We start from the raw sequence: 22063 nt of genomic DNA, 5'->3' as shown, positions 1-22063 counted from the left end.
CCGTGATCACCCGACCATGGGACTCTGCTGCAGGGGCTGCCGTGATCACCCGACCATGGGACTCTGCTGCAGAGGCTGCCGTGATCACCCGACCATGGGACTCTGCTGCAGAGGCTGCCGTGATCACCCGACCATGGGACTCTGCTGCAGAGGCTGCCGTGATCACCCGACCATGGGACTCTGCTGCAGAGGCTGCCGTGATCACCCGACCATGGGACTCTGCTGCAGAGGCTGCCGTGATCACCCGACCATGGGACTCTGCTGCAGAGGCTGCCGTGATCACCCGACCATGGGACTCTGCTGCAGAGGCTGCCGTGATCACCCGACCATGGGACTCTGCTGCAGAGGCTGCCGTGATCACCCGACCATGGGACTCTGCTGCAGAGGCTGCCGTGATCACCCGACCATGGGACTCTGCTGCAGAGGCTGCCGTGATCACCCGACCATGGGACTCTGCTGCAGAGGCTGCCGTGATCACCCGACCATGGGACTCTGCTGCAGAGGCTGCCGTGATCACCCGACCATGGGACTCTGCTGCAGAGGCTGCCGTGATCACCCGACCATGGGACTCTGCTGCAGAGGCTGCCGTGATCACCCGACCATGGGACTCTGCTGCAGAGGCTGCCGTGATCACCCGACCATGGGACTCTGCTGCAGAGGCTGCCGTGATCACGCGACCATGGGACTCTGCTGCAGAGGCTGCCGTGATCACGCGACCATGGGACTCTGCTGCAGAGGCTGCCGTGATCACGCGACCATGGGACTCTGTTGCAGAGGCTGCCGTGATCACGCGACCATGGGACTCTGTTGCAGAGGCTGCCGTGATCACGCGACCATGGGACTCTGTTGCAGAGGCTGCCGTGATCACGCGACCATGGGACTCTGTTGCAGAGGCTGCCGTGATCACGCGACCATGGGACTCGGTTGCAGAGGCTGCCGTGATCACGCGACCATGGGACTCGGTTGCAGAGGCTGCCGTGATCACGCGACCATGGGACTCGGTTGCAGAGGCTGCCGTGATCACAACGACCGTAGGACTCGGTTGCAGAGGCTGCCGTGATCACACGACCGTAGGACTCACCTTTGACGATCGAGTGATGGCCGCGATTTCCGAGTACAGGTCGGAGGTGTCGGGGAACTTTTCGATGACTATGTTACACATGTGGTGGAGGAGCGTCTGTCTGTGGACCGTGTCCTTCACCTCCGAGACCTTCTCCAAGTAACTGAGATCAAAGCCCTTGGCCTGAGAAGGAGGAGAGAAAAGCGCAGATAAATGTCACTGACTGCAAAGTAATCTGCAGGGGTATGGTGAGACGTCTGTGCAGAGGAGGTGGGGAATATTAATCATAAAATCTGCCGGTTGTCAGTAACTGGGATCATTCTTCTACTTTGCATCCAGAAACTTCTCACAGATGCGGGTTTGTCACAGTTGTATCCAGTTTAGATAATTATTTGTCCACTAATCACAGCAGCACTAATCTGTCATGTACTGATCATGCATTACAATGTATCAGTCGGGAGATGATCAGTTTATTACATTGGATGCAACTGTAACAAACGCTCAGCTGTGAGAAGATTTAGGTTTGTTCAGGTCTTCAGGAAATTCTGGTCAGATTTTATAAAAACAAACAAAACACCAAACCAACCACACCTTAATTACCATCCCCAGATCCAATGCTAAGTCTCTGCCGCTGCTCCCAGTGTCTGTTATTGGCTGCAGTGCTGAATCGGTGAGCTCTGCCTGTATAGACAGAACGCGACGCTTAAAGCTACTGATTGGCTGCAGTCAATAACAGACACTAGAGGAAACTCTGCTGGACCTGGGGAGAGTGAGAAAGGCTTTTTTTTTCAAACTGCAGCCAGGGGACAACCCCTTTAACTCACTTGTCTAGTCACCTCTGAGTTAATGCCATTAGGACTAATTATAATGTGACATTGCAGTGGAGGGAGAGGGGCCCAGGAGAGCGAGGGAGAGGGGCCCAGGAGAGCGAGAGAGAGAGAGAGAGCGAGGGGCCCAGGAGAGCGAGGGGCCCAGGAGAGCGAGAGAGAGAGAGAGAGCGAGGGGCCCAGGAGAGCGAGGGGCCCAGGAGAGCATGGGAGAGCGAGGGGCCCAGGAGAGAAAGGGAGAGGGAGAGCGGCCCAGGAGAGCGAGGGAGAGCGAGAGCGAGGGGCCCAGGAGAGCGAGGGGCCCAGGAGAGCGAGGGAGAGCGAGAGCGAGGGGCCCAGGAGAGCGAGGGAGAGCGAGAGCAAGGGGCCCAGGAGAGCGAGAGAGAGCGAGGGGCCCAGGAGAGCGAGAGAGAGAGCGAGGGGCCCAGGAGAGCGAGAGAGAGCGAGGGGCCCAGGAGAGCGAGAGAGAGCGAGGGGCCCAGGAGAGCGAGAGAGAGCGAGGGGCCCAGGAGAGCGAGAGAGAGCGAGGGGCCCAGGAGAGCGAGAGAGAGCGAGGGGTCCAGGAGAGCAAGGGAGAGCGAGAGAAAGGGGCCCAGGAGAGCGAGGGAGAGGGGCCCAGGAGAGCGAGGGAGAGGGGCCCAGGAGAGCGAGAGTGAGGGGCCCAGGAGAGCGAGAGTGAGGGGCCCAGGAGAGCGAGAGTGAGGGGCCCAGGAGAGCATGGGAGAGCGAGGGGCGAGCGAGGGAGAGGGGCCCAGGAGAGCGAGGGAGAGGGGCCCAGGAGAGCGAGGGAGAGGGGCCCAGGAGAGCGAGGGAGAGGGGCCCAGGAGAGCGAGGGAGAGGGGCCCAGGAGAGCGAGGGTGAGGGGCCCAGGAGAGCGAGGGTGAGGGGCCCAGGAGAGCGAGGGTGAGGGGCCCAGGAGAGCGAGGGTGAGGGGCCCAGGAGAGCGAGGGTGAGGGGCCCAGGAGAGCGAGGGTGAGGGGCCCAGGAGAGCGAGGGTGAGGGGCCCAGGAGAGCGAGAGTGAGGGGCCCAGGAGAGCATGGGAGAGCGAGGGGCGAGCGAGAGCGAGGGGCCCAGGAGAGTGAGGGAGAGGGGCCCAGGAGAGCATGGGAGAGCGAGGGGCGAGCGAGAGCGAGGGAGAGGGGCCCAGGAGAGCGAGAGTGAGGGGCCCAGGAGAGCATGGGAGAGCGAGGGGCGAGCGAGAGCGAGGGAGAGGGGCCCAGGAGAGCGAGGGAGAGGGGCCCAGGAGAGCGAGGGAGAGGGGCCCAGGAGAGCGAGGGAGAGGGGCCCAGGAGAGCGAGGGAGAGGGGCCCAGGAGAGCGAGGGAGAGGGGCCCAGGAGAGCGAGGGAGAGGGGCCCAGGAGAGCGAGGGAGAGGGGCCCAGGAGAGCGAGAGTGAGGGGCCCAGGAGAGCGAGAGTGAGGGGCCCAGGAGAGCGAGAGTGAGGGGCCCAGGAGAGCATGGGAGAGCGAGGGGCGAGCGAGAGCGAGGCAGAGGGGCCCAGGAGAGCGAGGCAGAGGGGCCCAGGAGAGCGAGGGAGAGGGGCCCAGGAGAGCGAGGGAGTGGGGCCCAGGAGAGCGAGGGAGTGGGGCCCAGGAGAGCGAGGGAGAGGGGCCCAGGAGAGCGAGGGAGAGGGGCCCAGGAGAGCGAGGGAGAGGGGCCCAGGAGAGCGAGGGAGAGGGGCCCAGGAGAGCGAGGGAGAGGGGCCCAGGAGAGCGAGGGAGAGGGGCCCAGGAGAGCGAGGGAGAGGGGCCCAGGAGAGCGAGGGAGAGGGGCCCAGGAGAGCGAGGGAGAGGGGCCCAGGAGAGCGAGGGAGAGGGGCCCAGGAGAGCGAGGGAGGCCCGGGAGAGCGAGAGCGGCCCAGGAGAGCGAGAGCGAGGGGCCCAGGAGAGCGAGGGGCCCCGGAGAGCGAGAGAGAGGGAGAGCGGAGCAGACTTACACTTGAGCCGTTCAGGAAGTTCCCGACGGCTAGCAGCGAGGCCAGGATCACCTTGAACGTCTTATTCTTCGATAGCTGCTCCATCCCCTGCTTCAGGTCAAACAGCGGCTCCGCAATTTCCTACGAGAAGAACCACCAGGACGGTTAGTGATCCCTATAGAGCGTAAACTCTGCGGCGCAATATCACAAGAAGGGAAAGTCTAATAATTTGAACGTCTTCAGCAGTGAATTGCGCCGTTCCTGATAATCCCCTGCCCCAATGTGGACTTTTTTTGGGGGGGGGGGGGGGGGAATACAGTACAAAGGCCAGTAACTATAAACAGGATGCATGCCCCCTCCTCCTGCGGGAACACATTAGTCTCTAGGGTTTATATTCGTGTACTGAGCCCCTGCGCGCAGCGTGGGAGCAGGAGATACAACAGCTGCAGCTCGTCCGCCATCACGTGTGGCTATATCATACGTGTCGCAAGCTCACTACATATTAATAGCGCCCCCATCTATCGTCCTTCAGCCTTATAATAAATCAGCATGGTGGAAATCCTGCGCTCCTGAGTCTACCTTCTCCATGGTCTCATAATCCAACTTGAAGGCCCAGAGCTGGAGGCGGGAGGTGAGGCCGCTGATGGAGGACAGGGTGAGCAGGAACTGTTCTGCCGATCCTAAGGGGATGTCGGGGTTGGCGATAGTCGCCTCCTGGATCTTCTGCTTCTCCTCCTCTGTTGGGACCATGGTGAGGATTTTCTGCAGGGAGAGATGAACACATGACATACATATTATACACCCGTCGTCGAGGGTCTATAGCAGGACGTGGGTTTACCTCGATCCCCTCTTTGCTGATTGCGTACTCGTCAAAGTTCAGGATGGCCGTCTTGATGATGTGGACAGTGGGGAGCACCGTGAGGCCGATGTTGATAGCGTTGCTTCTTTTGGGGTCCAGCACGACCAGAGCCTGCTTCTTTACATCTGCCCCTTTCTATAAGAACCAAGATAAATCATAATAATCTACCGTGCAGGGTCTGTAGAAGACGGACATGTCATACTGGTGGGGTCCCACCGTTACAGACATGGTGGACCCCTGCCCACCCTCAACAGGGCGGCTACAGTACATGCTGGCAGAATATAAGTTGTGCCATGCCATACAAGACCCTTCGTGAAAGGATCCGAAGGACTTTGGGATTGGTGGGAGTCCCAGTGGTCGGACCCCGCACAATCCCACATCCATCTGGAGTAGACATAGTGACTCTCACACCTTCTCACCTTGGAAGAAACGAGTTCTTTGGCTTTAGACTCAAAGAGATGTTCCAGTTTCTCGGTGTCCACGCAGATTTTGTCCAGCGACTCCCACAAAGTCCCTTTGCCAAATTTCCCGCGGCTGCTGCCGTCCGTCTCCTTCACCTCCTTCCAGAACAGCTTCACAGTCTTCCTCTTCTTGTTTAGCGTCGTGTTAAAGGAGTTCGGTGCGACAGTGCTGAAGCTGGGGGGCGCAGGAGGAGGCGGAGGGAAATGGGGGCTCCTTCCCATTGGGGGTGGAGGACACATTGGAGGAGGAGGGATGGGAACAGGAAAACCAGGACAACTGCCAAGTGGCGGCAGAGGAGGAGGCGGTGGAAGGGGCAACCCCAAAATGGACGGCGAAGAATGATTTAAATTGGGTAAGCGGGAAGGAGCAATGGTCTCTGCAGTCTCGAAGTCAAGGACATCAAAATCCTCCTCCTCGCATAAGTCCGTGAAGTCCAAGTCTTTAATCTTCAGGTCTATCTCTGGGGGGTGCGGAGTCTGCTCCCATAAAGTCTCAGCAGGTTTTTTGAAGGGGGTCATGAGGGTCTTCTCCAGGTTCTTGGCGTTGGTTTCGGCATCGATGCTGTACTGAGCCCTCACACTTTTTCGGGAGTCTGAGCCGTTCTCTATGGGCACATTGGTGGGAGACGTCTCAGGCTCGAAAATTTCCATCCTGGCTGCTGGAGGTCTCTTGTCTCTCGGGGGCTTCCCTGGGTCGGTAGACGCTGCGTTCTTTGCGTTGAGAATTTCGGCTTCGGTCTCGCTCTGTTTTTTTGTATAGAGCATGTCCAGCATGAACAACTTAGAGCTGCTCCGGTCCATGGTTGGAGGAGGGGAGACACCAGGACTTGCTGCAGGGAAAAGAAGGAAAAGAAGAAGGAAAAGAAGAAGGAGAAGGAGAAGGAGGAGAAGGAGGAGAAGGAGGAGAAGGAGGAGAAGGAGAAGAAGGAGGAGGAGAAGGAGGAGAAGGAGGAGGAGAAGGAGAAGAAGGAGAAGGAGAAGAAGGAGAAGGAGGAGAAGAAGAAGGAGAAGGAGAAGAAGAAGGAGAAGAAGGAGAAGGAGAAGAAGGAGAAGAAGAAGGAGAAGAAGGAGAAGAAGAAGAAGAAGGAGAAGAAGGAGAAGGAGAAGAAGAAGAAGAAGGAGGAGAAGGAGGAGAAGAAGAAGGAGAAGGAGAAGAAGGAGGAGAAGAAGAAGGAGAAGGAGAAGAAGAAGAAGGAGAAGAAGGAGAAGAAGAAGGAGAAGGAGAAGAAGAAAATCGTCAGTAACGTTGTCTATTTACAGTTACCAAAATGTCCAAATTTCTGCCGTTCATTCTGGTCTCATAAGTTTATTGCAAACAGCAGAAAGTTTGTAAACTTTGCTAATAAACCGACTTTAGAAAGCGATACGACTCATACGACGAGTCCTTCATCTATGCCCTGGGCGGTGCCCGGTCACATGGTGGGTGCGGAGCCTCGGTGTTAGCGCGAAGGTGAAGTTATCGGATCATCACACGTGGGCGATTAATCACAATGGTTACACATCTGGTGCCGACCTACAGACGCTACGTCAGATCCGTTTTCTTCCTCCAGGCGTATATATACTCTGCTTTCCAGCAGATACTACAGCGCTGATGTCATGTGACCGCTGCAGGCAATCACCTGACTCAGTAGCAGATGCCAATATGGCCGCTAAGGTCAGTGATTGGCAGCAGCGACCATTTTTTGCACCCTAGAATTAGCTCCTAAAACAACTACAAGGTGCAAGTAGTCAGGCCGACCCAATGTGTCAGGAATTGTGAACGACAGACGTGACGTCATCGCTGCAGGACCAGGGGCGGCAGTGCTGGAACAATGGGGGCTTAAATAGGTCATTTATTTTTTTAGATTATTTTATATCCCCTTTAGAACTTTTCTTGCTGTCAGTTTTTTTATAGCCGTAGAAGGAAAACTGTAAAGAGATGAAAGGAATGATAGCAGTAACTTGTAGAACTTTCCTTACACAATGATAAAAGTTTTCCACCACCCCTCCCCCGGTATTGTGCACGGGTCGTCTACTAGTTATTAGGACCTGTGCACCATTCTTGGCCAGATGGGGCCGGGCACTTTACGTTTTATTGACATCCGCTTTAAGAGCAGGACCCCTGTCTTCCCCTCTGTGTGATTTCCGGAGACGCGGAGCCTGGTGCATGCAGCGCCGCCGGGTCTTGCCTGGTTCTGCTTCAGGCTCCTCTCGGTCGCCTCCTTTCTCCTCTCTCTCCAGGGTGCTGCTGGCGGAGGAATCGCTGGACCCCGAGCACAGATCCTTCTCATTCACACTGTCACTTTTCTCTTCCTTCTCACTCAGATCCCCTTTTCCTGTGTCCAACAGAGGGGCGGGCAGTGGTTATACGTCTGCCTGGGCGCGGACAGGCCTCCGGCATGCCTACAGACCTCCGGCATGCTTACAGACCTCCAGCATGCTTACAGACCTCCGGCATGCTTACAGACCTCCGGCATGCTTACAGACCTCCGGCATGCTTACAGACCTCCGGCATGCTTACAGACGGGGGGTGCCGTGCATGCAGACAAGGCTGAGGATGTGTGTTATAGGCACGTACATAGGAGGGGGCGTGTCAGGACTAAGCAGGGGCGGGGTTATCATGCAGGTGGGAGGAGTTAGGCTATAAATACATATCTCCGCTCATGCTATATTACCAGGATTCCTGCAAAGCGCCGCGTTTTTTATCCATGCAAAAAAATAAATAAAAGCCCCCCCTGCATTATGCATAAGGTAAACTATCCACCAATATAGAGGGGGGGTGCACGGGCACCAGATGCAAATAAGCAGACAAATGAGTCATGTGACTATTAAAGGGATTGTCCATATGAGATCAGCACCTATAGATTGCATTATGACCGTGCCTGGTGGGCTTCATACGGTTGTGCCCCTTGTGTTTCAGCAGTCGACTCCGGCCGGTCCCCCATGACAGATGGTTCCCCTGTAGTAAGCCTAGCCGGGCAGGTTATAACTTACTCTCCTCCCCGCTGCTTTCGGTGTTCTGCTCCGGGGAGGTTTCGTCATCGGAGTCGCCCCCGTTTCGCACGGCTTCAGCCAGCACCTCCTGTCGACCTTTGGACAGCGCCGACATCTTCTCCAGCTCTGTGGCGGCCAAATTCTCCAGAAATCGGTTTCTGAAATGACAGATTGGTAAATGAGCCGACGCGTCCCACCATTACCAGTCCATCAATACTCTGGGGTCATCCAGTATCGAGTGCATTTAAAAAAAAAAAATCCACAACGCTTTCAAGACCTCTGCTCGCTGTGAATGGGAACAATGTATTACAACCGGAGGATGGGAAAGACTCCAGATCTTCTTCTCACAGCTGAACGTTCGTTACAATTGTATCCAATCCTCTGTGAGCCAAATATTAACCCCCCCCAGACTGATACAATGCATCAGCGCAGATGACCCCCATACTGATACAATGTATCAGTGCAGATGACCCCCCCCCATACTGATACAATGCATCAGCACAGATGTCTCCCCATACTGATACAATGTACCAGCGCAGATTACTCCCCCAGACTGATACAATGTATCAGGGCAGATGCGACCCCCCCCAGACTGATACAATGTATCAGCGCAGAAGAGGACCCCCCCAGAGTGATACAATGTATCAGCACAGATGACCCCCCCAGACTGATACAATGTATCAGCACAGATGACCGCCCCTTACAGATACAATGTACCAGCGCAGATGACCCCCCCAGACCGATACAATGTACCAGCGCAGATGACCCCCATACTGATACAATGTATCAGCGCAGATGACCCCCCCCATACTGATACAATGTATCAGCACAGATGACCCCCCCATACTGATACAATGTACCAGCGCAGATTACTCCCCCAGACTGATACAATGTATCAGGGCAGATGCGACCCCCCCCAGACTGATACAATGTATCAGCGCAGATGAGGACCCCCCCAGAGTGATACAATGTATCAGCACAGATGACCCCCCCCAGACTGATACAATGTATCAGCACAGATGACCGCCCCTTACAGATACAATGTACCAGCGCAGATGACCCCCCCAGACCGATACAATGTACCAGCGCAGATGACCCCCATACTGATACAATGTATCAGCGCAGATGACCCCCCCAGACTGATACAATGTATCAGCGCAGATGACCCCCCCCCAGACTGATACAATGTATCAGTGCAGATGACCCCCCCCAGACTGATACAATGTATCAGCACAGATGACAGCCCCCATACTGATACAATGTACGAGCGCAGATGACCCCCCAGACTGATACAATGTACCAGCACAGATGACCCCCCCCAGACTGATACAATGTACCAGCACAGATGACATCCCCCCAGACTGATACAATGTACCAGCACAGATGACATCCCCCCCAGACTGAAACAATGTATCAGCACAGATGACATCCCCCCCAGACTGAAACAATGTATCAGCACAGATGACACCCCCCCAGACTGAAACAATGTATTAGCACAGATGACCCCACACACAATGTATCAGCAGATGACCCCCCCGATTGATACAATGTATCAGCGCAGATGACCCCCCAGACTGATACAATGTATCAGCACAGATGACCCCCCCCCCCAGACTGATACAATGTATCAGCACAGATGGACCCCCCCACACACTGATACAATGTATCAGTAGATGACCCCCCCCCCAGATTGATACAATGTATCAGCACAGGTGACCCCCCCCCCAGATTGATACAATGTATCAGCGCAGATGACAGCCCCTCCCCCCAGACTGATACAATGTATCAGCACAGATGACCCCCCCAGACTGATACAATTTAACAAAGAAAAATCAGGACAGGACAGAGACTTGTGCTGATGCGTTTCGCTCACAGAGGATTGTCCAGACTGGATGCAATTGCACCAAACCCTCAGCTGTAATAGGAATGAGATTTGTGAACGTTTTCAGCTTCTGATCATTTGCTGACAGCGAGCAGCGATCCTGAAATGGCAAGAAAGTGAACGAATGCTCCGCAAGGAGAGACGGCAGCTGTCACGACTGTAAAGCCGAAAGCACGAAAACAGCGAGGAAAGTAATAAATATCCTGCAGATTACAGCGATAACGATTAGAGGACGACACCGCCAGATCTTCACGGATTTCATATCCGGTTCGCGTTCCCCTAAGACACCAGTCCTATCGGGAGCAAAATACACGCCGGGCGCCGATATATAGCTTATATGTATATTTTATATCAATACTTACTGGAATTTCTTCAGGATGGGTTTGTCCCCATACACGTGATGATTGTTGTCCTCCCTGCAGGAAGAATTGGTTATCGGGGGGTAACAGCCGGGGGGGGGGGGGACAGGCGGCATGCCACACGCAGGTTAGTAACGGGGGCATGCGTCCTGCACACGGACCATGGAGACGGGGGTCTCACTTTACAATCTGATCATTTCGTCACCTTTTCTCTTACTTTGTCATTTCCGTTTTTACTTGGAAACCATCAGCAAGCTGCTGTTGATGGATCTGATGTCGTTATGTGTCTCCATTCAGCCTCAAACCTTCCATCTTTCTAACACCAAGGTGGATGACACGTGATCACCCAGCTTTCCTAGGGTCCCGACTGGCCTCTGCCTCGTTATGTGTCGTTAAGGGGCTGTGGGAAGCTGAGTGAAGACCCCTCTAGGAGCAGTGATGGCGGCCGTATCAGTGGGCACCCAGCTTTCCCTGAATATGGGGATCGAAGATGCCATATACGGATTTATCTTTGCTGGGACAATGAAGGGTTAATGTCGCCGCCGCTATTGTTCTCTTCTATCACACATTTCAGTTAGAATCTTGAGGAAGATGAAACACTGGTCAGAAAAGGGTTAATGCGAGGAAGACGCAGAATTAGGACGTAAACCCAAAACACACAGACAAGGGGCAGCGGCGCGGTATAAACGCCGGATTATTAGGTCAGATGATGTCACAGCAAAATCCCGGCAGTCACTTAAGAGGCGGCTGCCCGTGTGGGCACAGATATCAGCAACGCAAGGGTTAAAGAGGGGGCACTCGCTGTCCGGGCACTTACCAAACAGGATCTGTTTGGTTCATTCTGGAAGAGAAAGGGTTAACGTTAAGAGATAACGAAAGAGTCGTCCAGACCCCGATACTGAAGATAAAGGGTTAAAAGACAGAGACAAGCGCTGCAGACTGGGGGGGGGCAGCCGATCGTCTCTGTCGGGGGGAATAACAGTCTGGTCCTGTCACGTCTCACAGCTGAGAACAGTACCCAGGCTGCTGCATGCAACTGTAACAAACCTGCAGCTGTGCGAGCAGGACGGGGGGGGGGGGGGGGGGGAAGGACGGGTCAGGACAGGGGGAAAGGAAGGTGTGTGTGTGTGTGGGGGGGGGGGGGGGTCTCACAGACCAGGAACAGATCTTGAAAATGGTGAAAGGCGGCAAAACTTTCATTATACGAAGGAGAGGACGATGCGTACAGGGGCGCGCTGTGATAAAAGGATGCGCGGCACATCAGACGGTGAGGGTCCCCAATAATGCACAGACAGAAGGCATCCGGCCCACAATTACCATCAGGGCAGAGATGGAGGATGCGCGGCCCACCATTACCATCAGCGCACAGACAGAGGGCAACTGGACCACCATTACCATCAGCGCAGAGACGGTGGGCACCCACCCACCATTACCATCAGGGCAGAGACGGAGGGCACCCACCCACCATTACCATCAGTGCAGAGACGGTGGGCACCCACCCACCCACCATTACCATCAGGGCAGAGACGGAGGGCACCCACCCACCATTACCATCAGGGCAGAGACGGAGGGCACCCACCCACCATTACCATCAGGGCAGAGACGGAGGGCACCCACCCACCATTACCATCAGCGCAGAGACGGATGGCACCCACCATTACCATCAGGGCAGAGACAAAGGGCACCCACCCACCATTACCATCAGGATAGAGACGGAGGGCACCCATCCACCATTACCATCAGGGCAGAGACAAAGGGCACCCACCATTACCATCAGGGCAGAGACGGATGGCACCCACCATTATCATCAGGGCAGAGACGAAGGGCACCCACCCACCATTACCATCAGGGTAGAGACGGAGAGAACCCATCCACCATTACCATCAGGGCAGAGACGAAGGGCACCCACCCACCATTACCATCAGGGTAGAGACGGAGGGCACCCACCATTACCATAAGGGCAGAGACGAAGGGCACCCACCCACCATTACCATCAGCGCAGAGACGGAGGGCACCCACCCACCATTACCATCAGCGCAGAGACGGAGGGCACCCACCCACCATTACCATCAGCGCAGAGACGGAGGGCACCCACCATTACCATCAGCGCAGAGACAGAGGGCACCCACCCACCATTACCGCAGAGACGGAGGGCACCCACCCACCAACCATTACCATCAGCGCAGAGACGGAGGGCACCCACCCACCATTACCATCAGCGCAGAGACGGAGGGCACCCACCCACCATTACCATCAGCGCAGAGACGGAGGGCACCCACCCACCATTACCATCAGCGCAGAGACGGAGGGCACCCACCATTACCATCAGCGCAGAGACAGAGGGCACCCATCCACCATTACCATCAGCGCAGAGATGGAGGGCACCCACCCACCATTACCATCAGGGCAGAGACAGAGGACACCCACCCACCATTACCAACAGCACAGAGACGGAGGGCACCCATTCACGATTACCATCAGCGCAGAGACAGAGGACACCCACCATTACTGCAGAGACGGAGGGCACCCACCCACCAACCATTACCATCAGCGCAGAGACGGAGGGCACCCACCCACCAACCATTACCATCAGCGCAGAGACGGAGGGCACCCACCCACCAACCATTACCATCAGCGCAGAGACGGAAGGCACCCACCCACCAACCATTACCATCAGCGCAGAGACGGAGGGCACCCACCCACCAACCATTACCATCAGCGCAGAGACGGAGGGCACCCACCCACCAACCATTACCATCAGCGCAGAGACGGAGGGCACCCACCCACCAACCATTACCATCAGCGCAGAGACGGAGGGCACCCACCCACCAACCATTACCATCAGCGCAGAGACGGAGGGCACCCACCCACCAACCATTACCATCAGCGCAGAGACGGAGGGCACCCACCCACCAACCATTACCATCAGCGCAGAGACGGAGGGCACCCACCCACCATTACCATCAGCGCAGAGGCGGAGGGCACCCACCCACCATTACCATCAGCGCAGAGACGGAGGGCACCCACCCACCATTACCATCAGCGCAGAGACAGAGGACACCCACCCACCATTACCATCAGCGCAGAGACGGAGGGCACCCACCCACCATTACCATCAGCGCAGAGACGGAGGGCACCCACCCACCATTACCATCAGGGCAGAGACGGAGGGCACCCACCCACCAACCATTACCATCAGCGCAGAGACGGAGGGCACCCACCCACCAACCATTACCATCAGCGCAGAGACGGAGGGCACCCACCCACCATTACCATCAGCGCAGAGATGGAGGGCACCCATCCACCATTACCATCAGCGCAGAGACAGAGGACACCCACCCACCATTACCATCAGCGCAGAGACGGAGGGCACCCACCCACCATTACCATCAGCGCAGAGACGGAGGGCACCCACCCACCATTACCATCAGGGCAGAGACGGAGGGCACCCACCCACCAACCATTACCATCAGCGCAGAGACGGAGGGCACCCACCCACCAACGATTACCATCAGTGCAGAGATGGAGGGCACCCACCCACCATTACCATCAGCGCAGAGATGGAGGGCACCCATCCACCATTACCATCAGCGCAGAGACGGAGGGCACCCACCATTACCATCAGTGCAGAGACGGAGGGCACCCACCCACCATTACCATCAGCGCAGAGATGGAGGGCACGCGGCCCACCTTTACCACTGTGAGCAGACTGTTGGCTGCCGTCCATTGCAGGCTATAGGAGATGCGGGTAGAAAGCTCAGGCACCTCTTTGAGGGTAATGGTAGGCAGGGTCCCTCGTTCTTTCTGGTAGCCCACCCAGTGAGAGCCACTGTATGCCCCACCCCCTCCCCACCTCCTCGCAGTACTCTGTGTCTTGCACTCGCTCCTTTTTTCTTCTGTAGGGTTTCTGCACAATGGCCATTGATCTGAGCTTGTAATCCAGGAGCGGGGACCGGCGCTGCACCCGCCACATACCAGCGGCTCCCGGTCCTCGCACCTCCGGGGTCCCATGTCCCCCCAACCACCGCAGTACTCACCTTCACATCATGTCTGCGGGTCGATGTCCTGAATAGAGGCCTGCGGAGAGCGCCCCGGCCACTACTATGGAAACAAGTGCGAGACAAAAGGTTCCCCCTCTCCACTCCCAGCCCCCGCTCTGGGAACTTTACAAGAGCCGACAGCAAGCAGCCCAGTGGTTTACAACCTGACCGGCCGCCCCGAGGATCACGTCAGCTGTCAGCGGCACATTATATTGCTGTAATACTCTGTGCTGCAGCTTAAAGTCACACACTTATCAATGCAGCTCCAAAAGAATGTGAAAAAAAGTTCATGAAAAGTTTATTAACTTTCTGCATTAGTTTTTCAAGTTGCTTCCACCCTCTATTATTCCCCATAGTAAAAAAAAAGTTTTTATCTTATAACCGTCACTGATGTGATATAAAGTATAAGCCGCAATGTCGTGTCGTCACTACTTACTTAAATATACTCCGGTCATTGACTACGGGGGTCTTCTCCACCTCCGGGGGGGATTTGGACAGGCAGATGTTGGCGGAGCTGCTGTGCGTGCTGCCAGTCTCGGGGGTCGGTCTGTACAGGGAGAACATGGAGATGTTTAGTGACACAGTGAGGGGTAATATCGCCGAATGGAAGAGATTGTATCACCTCCGCTGGGCACTAGGGGGCGGCATAGCAGTATATTTAGGAAAATAGTAGAGAAGTCGACAAACTTCACAGAAAAAAAAATTGTGATATTTTTCTGCAATGTAAAAGTTTGCAATAAACAGAACTAGAAAAAAATAATTTTCCTAAAAGTAAAAACTCCAATGTGACACTAATTGCATATTTTGCTGCACAGACAATGAAGGGCCCTCTGGTTACAGGACGCCTGCGCCCTATAGTACAGATGCTCCGGTGCGGTGTATGGGGTGGTTACAGGACGCCTGCGCCCTATAGTACAGATGCTCCGGTGCGGTGTATGGGGTGGTTACAGGACGCCTGCGCCCTATAGTACAGCGGCTCCTGTGCGGTATATGGGGTTGTTACAGGACGCCTGCTCCCTATAGTACAGATGCTCCTGTGCGGTGTACGGGGTGGTTACAGGACGCCTGCTCCCTATAGTACAGGGGCTCCTGTGCGGTGTACGGGGTGGTTACAGGACGCCTGCTCCCTATAGTACAGATGCTCCTGTGCGGTGTACGGGGTGGTTACAGGACGCCTGCTCCCTATAGTACAGATGCTCTGGTGCGGTGTACGGGGTGGTTACAGGACGCCTGCTCCCTATAGTACAGCGGATCCTGTGCGGTGTACGGGGTGGTTACAGGACGCCTGCTCCCTATAGTACAGATGCTCTGGTGCGGTGTACGGGGTGGTTACAGGACAACTGCTCCCTATAGTACAGCGGCTCCTGTGCGGTATATGGGGTTGTTACAGGACGCCTGCTCCCTATAGTACAGCGGCTCCTGTGCGGTGTACGGGGTTGTTACAGGACGCCTGCTCCCTATCGTACAGGGGCTCCTGTGCGGTATATGGGGTTGTTACAGGACGCCTGCTCCCTATAGTACAGGGGCTCCTGTGCGGTATATGGGGTGGTTACAGGACGCCTGCTCCCTATAGTACAGGGGCTCCTGTGCGGTGTACGGGGTGGTTACAGGACGCCTGCTCCCTATAGTACAGATGCTCTGGTGCGGTGTACGGGGTGGTTACAGGACGCCTGCTCCCTATAGTACAGATGCTCCTGTGCGGTGTACGGGGTGGTTACAGGACAACTGCTCCCTATAGTACAGCGGATCCTGTGCGGTGTACGGGGTTGTTACAGGACGCCTGTGCCCTATAGTACAGCGGCTCCTGTGCGGTATATGGGGTTGTTACAGGACGCCTGCTCCCTATAGTACAGCGGCTCCTGTGCGGTATATGGGGTTGTTACAGGACGCCTGCTCCCTATCGTACAGGGGCTCCTGTGCGGTATATGGGGTTGTTACAGGACGCCTGCTCCCTATAGTACAGGGGCTCCTGTGCGGTATATGGGGTTGTTACAGGACGCCTGCTCCCTATAGTACAGGGGCTCCCGTGCGGTATATGGGGTTGTTACAGGACGCCTGCTCCCTATAGTACAGCGGCTCCTGTGCGGTGTACGGGGTGGTTACAGGATGCCTGCTCCCTATAGTACAGGGGCTCCTGTGCGGTATATGGGGTTGTTACAGGACGCCTGCTCCCTATAGTACAGGGGCTCCTGTGCGGTATATGGGGTTGTTACAGGACGCCTGCTCCCTATAGTACAGATGCTCCTGTACGGTGTACGGGGTGGTTACAGGACGCCTGCTCCCTATAGTACAGATGCTCCTGAGCGGTGTACGGGTTGGTTACAGGACGCCTGCTCCCTATAGTACAGATGCTCCTGGGCGGTGTACGAGGTGGTTACAGGACGCCTGCTCCCTATAGTACAGATGCTCCTGGGCGGTGTACGGGGCTGTTACAGGACGCCTGCTCCCTATAGTACAGCGGCTCCTGTGCGGTGTACGGGGTGGTTACAGGACGCCTGCTCCCTATAGTACAGATGCTCCTGGGCGGTGTACGGGGTGGTTACAGGACGCCTGCGCCCTATAGTACAGATGCTCCTGTGCGGTGTATGGGCTTGTTACAGGACGCCTGCGCCCTATAGTACAGATGCTCCTGGGCGGTGTACGGGGCTGTTACAGGACACCTGCTCCTGTCCGGTGTATGGGGCAGTTACAGAATGCCTGCTCCCTATAGTACAGCGGCTCCTGTGCGGTGTATGGGGTGGTTACAGGACACCTGCTCCTGTGCGGTGTATGGGGCAGTTACAGGACACCTGCGCCCTATAGTACAGCGGCTCCTGTGTGGTGTATGGGGTGGTTACAGGACGCCTGCTCCCTATAGTACAGCGGCTCCTGTGCGGTGTATGAGGTGATTACAGGACGCCTGCGCCCACAGTACAGCGGCTCCTGTGCGGTGTATGGGGCGGTTACAGGACGCCTGCTCCCTATAGTACAGCGGCTCCTGTGTGGTGCATGGGGCGGTTACAGAATGCCTGCTCCCTATAGTACAGCGGCTCCTGTGCGGTGTATGAGGTGATTACAGAATGCCTGCTCCCTATAGTACAGCGGCTCCTGTGCGGTGTATGGGGCGGTTACAGGACGCCTGCTCCCTATAGTACAGCGGCTCCTGTGTGGTGCATGGGGCGGTTACAGAATGCCTGCTCCCTATAGTACAGATGCTCCTGTGCGGTGTATGAGGTGATTACAGGACGCCTGCGCCCATAGTACAGCGGCTCCTGTGCGGTGTATGGGGCGGTTACAGGACGCCTGCTCTCTATAGTACAGCGGCTCCTGTGTGGTGCATGGGGCGGTTACAGGACGCCTGCACCCTATAGTACAGTGGCTCCTGTGCGGTGTACGGGGCGGTTACAGGACACCTGCTCCCTATAGTACAGCGGCTCCTGTGTGGTGCATGGGGCGGTTACAGGACGCCTGCTCCCTATAGTACAGCGGCTCCTGTGTGGTGCATGGGGCGGTTACAGGACGCCTGCGCCCTATAGTACAGTGGCTCCTGTGCGGTGTATGGGGTGTTGTAAGTTTGCACTCACTGCTCGCTCGGTGGGGTCACATCCGGGCTCAGCGGCTCCACGTCACACCTTGGCGTGCTGGGGGGAAGCGTCTTCTCTGCTGGCGGAGACGGTGGTACGATGCATACGGTGGGCTTCTGCACGGTGCATGGTTTAGTGCCATTCTTTAGGTTAATGCAGTTTTCAATAGGGGGCACTACAGGTGTGGTGGGGGTGCTGATCTTTGCCCATACTTCGGCGCTGTTTCCCAGGGAACGTCTGGAGCGTCGTCCCTCTTCTACCCCCAGGGAATTTTTCCGCCGATCCTTGCGGGGTACGCCGGACGATTCCTCGCTGTCGCCGTCCTCCAGTCTTAAAGCGCTCTGCACCAAACACAGAAGGCCCCTCATTAATAAGAGACATTTGGGGAATTGCAAACATGATGTAATATGACGGATGCCGGGTGAGGAGGCGCGGATACCCGGCGCTGTGCGAGCAGGACCAGGACACAACATAAACCATGCGATGTTCTGCAGCAGCCGTGCCCCCAGAAGAACGCTATGAGGAGGGTGAACGCCTGGTGCAGTCATCACTATTAATACTCAGTGTGAATGTAGCACAAGACCCTCCGGTACAATGGCCGCGCCATCTGCGTCCGGCACTGACGCTGCAGGTACTTCGCAGGATGGTACGTGTCCTAGATAACAGCGGGCACCACCCAGCCATGATTATTACAAGAGCAAATATAGGAAGGAAGCAAAGTTCACCGCGTCCGAGGCCATAATATAATATACGACCGGTGTTATACCCAAGAGATGACGTCATCACACTCACTGGAAACAGTCAACAAGCAGGTGGACAGAGCACGACGGCTCGCTGCTCCGACATCACATGACTGCAGTAATGGCGTCTGCAAAAAAGCAAACTACAAGAGCAAGTACTGCACATGCAGGGGATGATGGGAGATTTTGATATTTAAAGGGGTTGTCCAGGGTAAGAAAAACACCAAAAATAGCGCCAAGCCTGTCCACAGCCATCACTAAAAGATTGTCTAATGTTGAGCTGCATGTGTTGTGTAAATGGTGAAATGAGCTCCTTTTTTTTTGGCAATGATATCCACAGAGGCACATACTGCTGCGGGGGTCACTGCCAGAGGGCCGCAGGATTTTCCACTGTGTTTTAATACATCATATATCCACAGCATAAAACGGCAGGAGCTTCAGATTTGAGATTTGCAGTATGTGCAGCAGGGTGATATGTGCGACTCCTCAGATCCTTTTTGGCAATGATAGTTACAGAGGTATGTACCGCTGCGGGGGTCACTGCCAGAGGTCCACAGTAAATATGTTCTGTGAGAACACGGTCTAAGACTGCCGTGTAATCTGCATTTGACTTGCTTTAGCAATGACAAGAGGCAGATTCCAGGACCCCCAACAAGTCAAGAGGAGCGAGGACTAAAGAAAAGACTTTCGGCAGCTGCGGAGCTTTCCTTAGATGCGCCACCATGGGATGCATCATTCTACATAAAGTGACCTCAACCCTACGATCTGGGAGGCGGAGGTCACCTGTAATCAGGTGTTTCCATCTCCATCTATGACATAACGTCACCGAGCCCCCCTGGGGAGGGCGCTTCTGTCAGACTGCGGAGGCTCCAGGCCAGTGTCTACAAGACGGATGACTCTTCTGTCACGGCTACATGTAACCTGTCTGTACATTATATACTCTGCCTCCAGGTAACAGCTCAGGTGACACAAGAAACTTCCGGGATGAGGCCAGAAAAACTATTAAAAAGGTAAAAAACTCCAGCCAAAAACTTTCTCCCAGCTTTTCCTATGCAGAAACCTATACATCCCCCCTGCAATCTTAAAGGGTCTCCTGCAAAATAAAAGTTTTGCAACTTTCTTAAAAGTTTTCAGTCCTGATTTTTTTTCATTGCATTGGCCAAATTCTTCTTTTACGTTGCACATATTCAGAAATGTTTCTCGCGTGCGATGTTTTAACAGATCGTGCGACTTTCTGCTCTAAAAAAATCACAAAAAAGGGTAAAGACTTTTACTTTTAACCCCTTGTTGCTTTTAGGTCCAATATTATCTATTTATTGGGATAATTTTTTTCCCTTCAGTTTTTACAACTTTTTTTTTTTTCCTGTTAAATATCCAAATGAAAGTTTGATTTTGGGTTAAATTTTTGGGTACATATAAATTATTATTATTTTTTGAAGAGGAGGGGGACACTGGGAAAAAGCAAACCTGTTATTTTTTAAGCAATGCCAACAATTGGGGCGAAACCATATGTATTATTTTTCCACTTTTGTAAAATAAAACCACGTTTTAAAAGGAAAATTAATTTTAATTATATTTTTTATTTAAAAAAAAAACACTTAAAATTAGAGTTGAGCAAAAATATTGTCAGGACCCCAGTCCAGTGGCCATATCAGTGGTCCGTAGCAAGTGCACTGCAACCCCCCTGGCACCTATTCTGATCAGTAGTCCCCTGTGAGGTTCGCAGTGCTCTGGCCCAGTGGCCATGGACTACCGACGTGGCTACTGGACGCATGTCCTGCAAGTCTTTTCATTTATTTATTTTTTTTAAATATGCATTTATTTTTGTGGCATCTGCTACTATTGGTGCAGGCGCAGCTCTTGTGCGTGCACCATAACTGCAGGTTAGTCCAAACCATGACATTTAGTTATGCTGTGGTGTAGAAAGAGGGAACAGATGGTGATAGTGGGTAAAACAGCCAAATAAAATGGTATCTGCCTGCAGTCACCACTAGGGGGAGCCTGCGGTGTGTATGCAGGAAGCTCCTGTGCTCCCTCTTGTGGTGACTGCAGGAAGTCAGAATGTTAGGAAATTGCTCAAGTAACAGTTTCCTAATGTAATAGTAGCATTAGTACAATCTTTTAAGCTGCGGGAGCTCTGAGGGGCATTCAGAGAAATGAGAATTCCCACTCACAGCTCGTTGCAGTCCTGAAGACGTCTGCGTGTATGGAAAGCATGTGAGGAATGCAGAGTCAGTAAGGAGATAGTGACGGCTCACATCGCTACGAGACGCAGGAGGATTTCCTTCTCGGTAGCAGCTCATCAGTGCAGATATGGCAGGAGACGTCTCCCAGGCCGGACTCACCTCGTACAGAGCCAGCCGCTGCTTCAGGTCGGGGTCCGTCCCCTTGTTGTTCATGTGTCTCTGGATGAGACGCTCCATCCCCAGCTGCTCCAGACAGTCCGTCACGTCGTAGAAGGAGTCCTGGTCCGGGAGCGCCCCCAGCGTCTGCAAAAAGCGTCATCCGTAAATTACCGGCCCCTTATAGGATCCGCAAGGTCTACAAGGCTCTATTCTATGGGGATATATATAGATATAGATATATATATATATATATACATACAGCCCCCTCGTCACACCAGACAGTAAGGGGGTGCCACAGGGGGTCGCACTCACCTGCTTTCCTGAAAATTGGATTTGCTAAAAAAGACAACAGCTGGATTAGAAGCTCAGCACAGAACGGTCGGCACATGTCACATTCATGCACAATGCCGTAGCACACACAGCAGCAGGAGCGCTCTCGAGCGGGCACGGACCCCCCCTATAGGAAAACTAACTAGTCTTCTATGGTGTTTCATGGAAATCTGACCACTGTGGGGCGCTGTTTATGGCTAATTACAAGACTCAGATGGTCCCCAATCCGCCCTTCGATCATAAAAAATATGATCATTTAATTCGGCAAATACCCAGCAGGGGGCGACAGTGTCATCCTGAAGCATGAGGGGTTAATTTAAACCAGCATTCCCATCTATAATATATCACTGGGATATGCCATCATTTTATGAGCGACCTCCTGAAAATAAAAGCCACATATACATGACTCCAGCCCCCTGCTCAGAAAACCAGTAAGGGGGCTGAAAAAGCTCATTGTCAGAATGGGTGAGAGATTCTCAGTCATAAAGCGATGATAGATCCTAGTGATGTGCGTCCCCTTTAAGGGACATCATGGGTGTATTTGCCCTTTAAACATCAGACTAGACTTCCCCTCTAAGCCCGTCTCATCCCCCCCCCCCCCGGTTGGCTGCGGCTGATGGACGCGATCCCAGCTCTGCAGACTGCAGATGTAAAACACAAGCGGCGTCTGATGAGGTGACGGTGCCGCTATAAACCCTGTGCAGAGAGC

At 54.5% G+C, this 22063-nt stretch overlaps 1 protein-coding gene across 5 annotated transcripts in view; it reads right to left on the bottom strand.

Annotated features, from left to right (window-relative positions):
• FHOD1 (formin homology 2 domain containing 1) overlaps window positions 1-22063 on the bottom strand; it is an 82525-nt gene that overhangs the window by 4348 nt on the left and 56114 nt on the right. The window contains exons 9-21 of one of the 5 annotated variants that reach the window (XM_073659698.1): window positions 21337-21360; window positions 21025-21168; window positions 17940-18280; window positions 14813-14923; window positions 11154-11177; window positions 10340-10393; window positions 8096-8253; window positions 7291-7437; window positions 5081-5952; window positions 4641-4796; window positions 4382-4564; window positions 3824-3943; window positions 1082-1243 (exon numbers count right to left, since the gene is read on the bottom strand). In XM_073659698.1, the coding sequence (XP_073515799.1) occupies window positions 1082-1243; window positions 3824-3943; window positions 4382-4564; window positions 4641-4796; window positions 5081-5952; window positions 7291-7437; window positions 8096-8253; window positions 10340-10393; window positions 11154-11177; window positions 14813-14923; window positions 17940-18280; window positions 21025-21168; window positions 21337-21360 (2496 nt within the window). The remainder of the gene's footprint in view (window positions 1-1081; window positions 1244-3823; window positions 3944-4381; window positions 4565-4640; window positions 4797-5080; window positions 5953-7290; window positions 7438-8095; window positions 8254-10339; window positions 10394-11153; window positions 11178-14812; window positions 14924-17939; window positions 18281-21024; window positions 21169-21336; window positions 21361-22063) is intronic. The other 4 variants (XM_073659702.1, XM_073659699.1, XM_073659700.1 and 1 more) reach the window with 4 other exon arrangements.

The sequence above is a fragment of the Phyllobates terribilis genome, unplaced genomic scaffold, assembly GCF_046119375.1.
Source record: "Phyllobates terribilis strain yellow unplaced genomic scaffold, ASM4611937v1 Scaffold_14__1_contigs__length_39327217, whole genome shotgun sequence".
In the NCBI taxonomy this organism is placed as follows: Eukaryota; Metazoa; Chordata; class Amphibia; order Anura; family Dendrobatidae; genus Phyllobates; species Phyllobates terribilis.
Note: the sequence above shows the minus strand (reverse complement) of the source record. Positions and strands in the feature narration are given on the sequence as shown.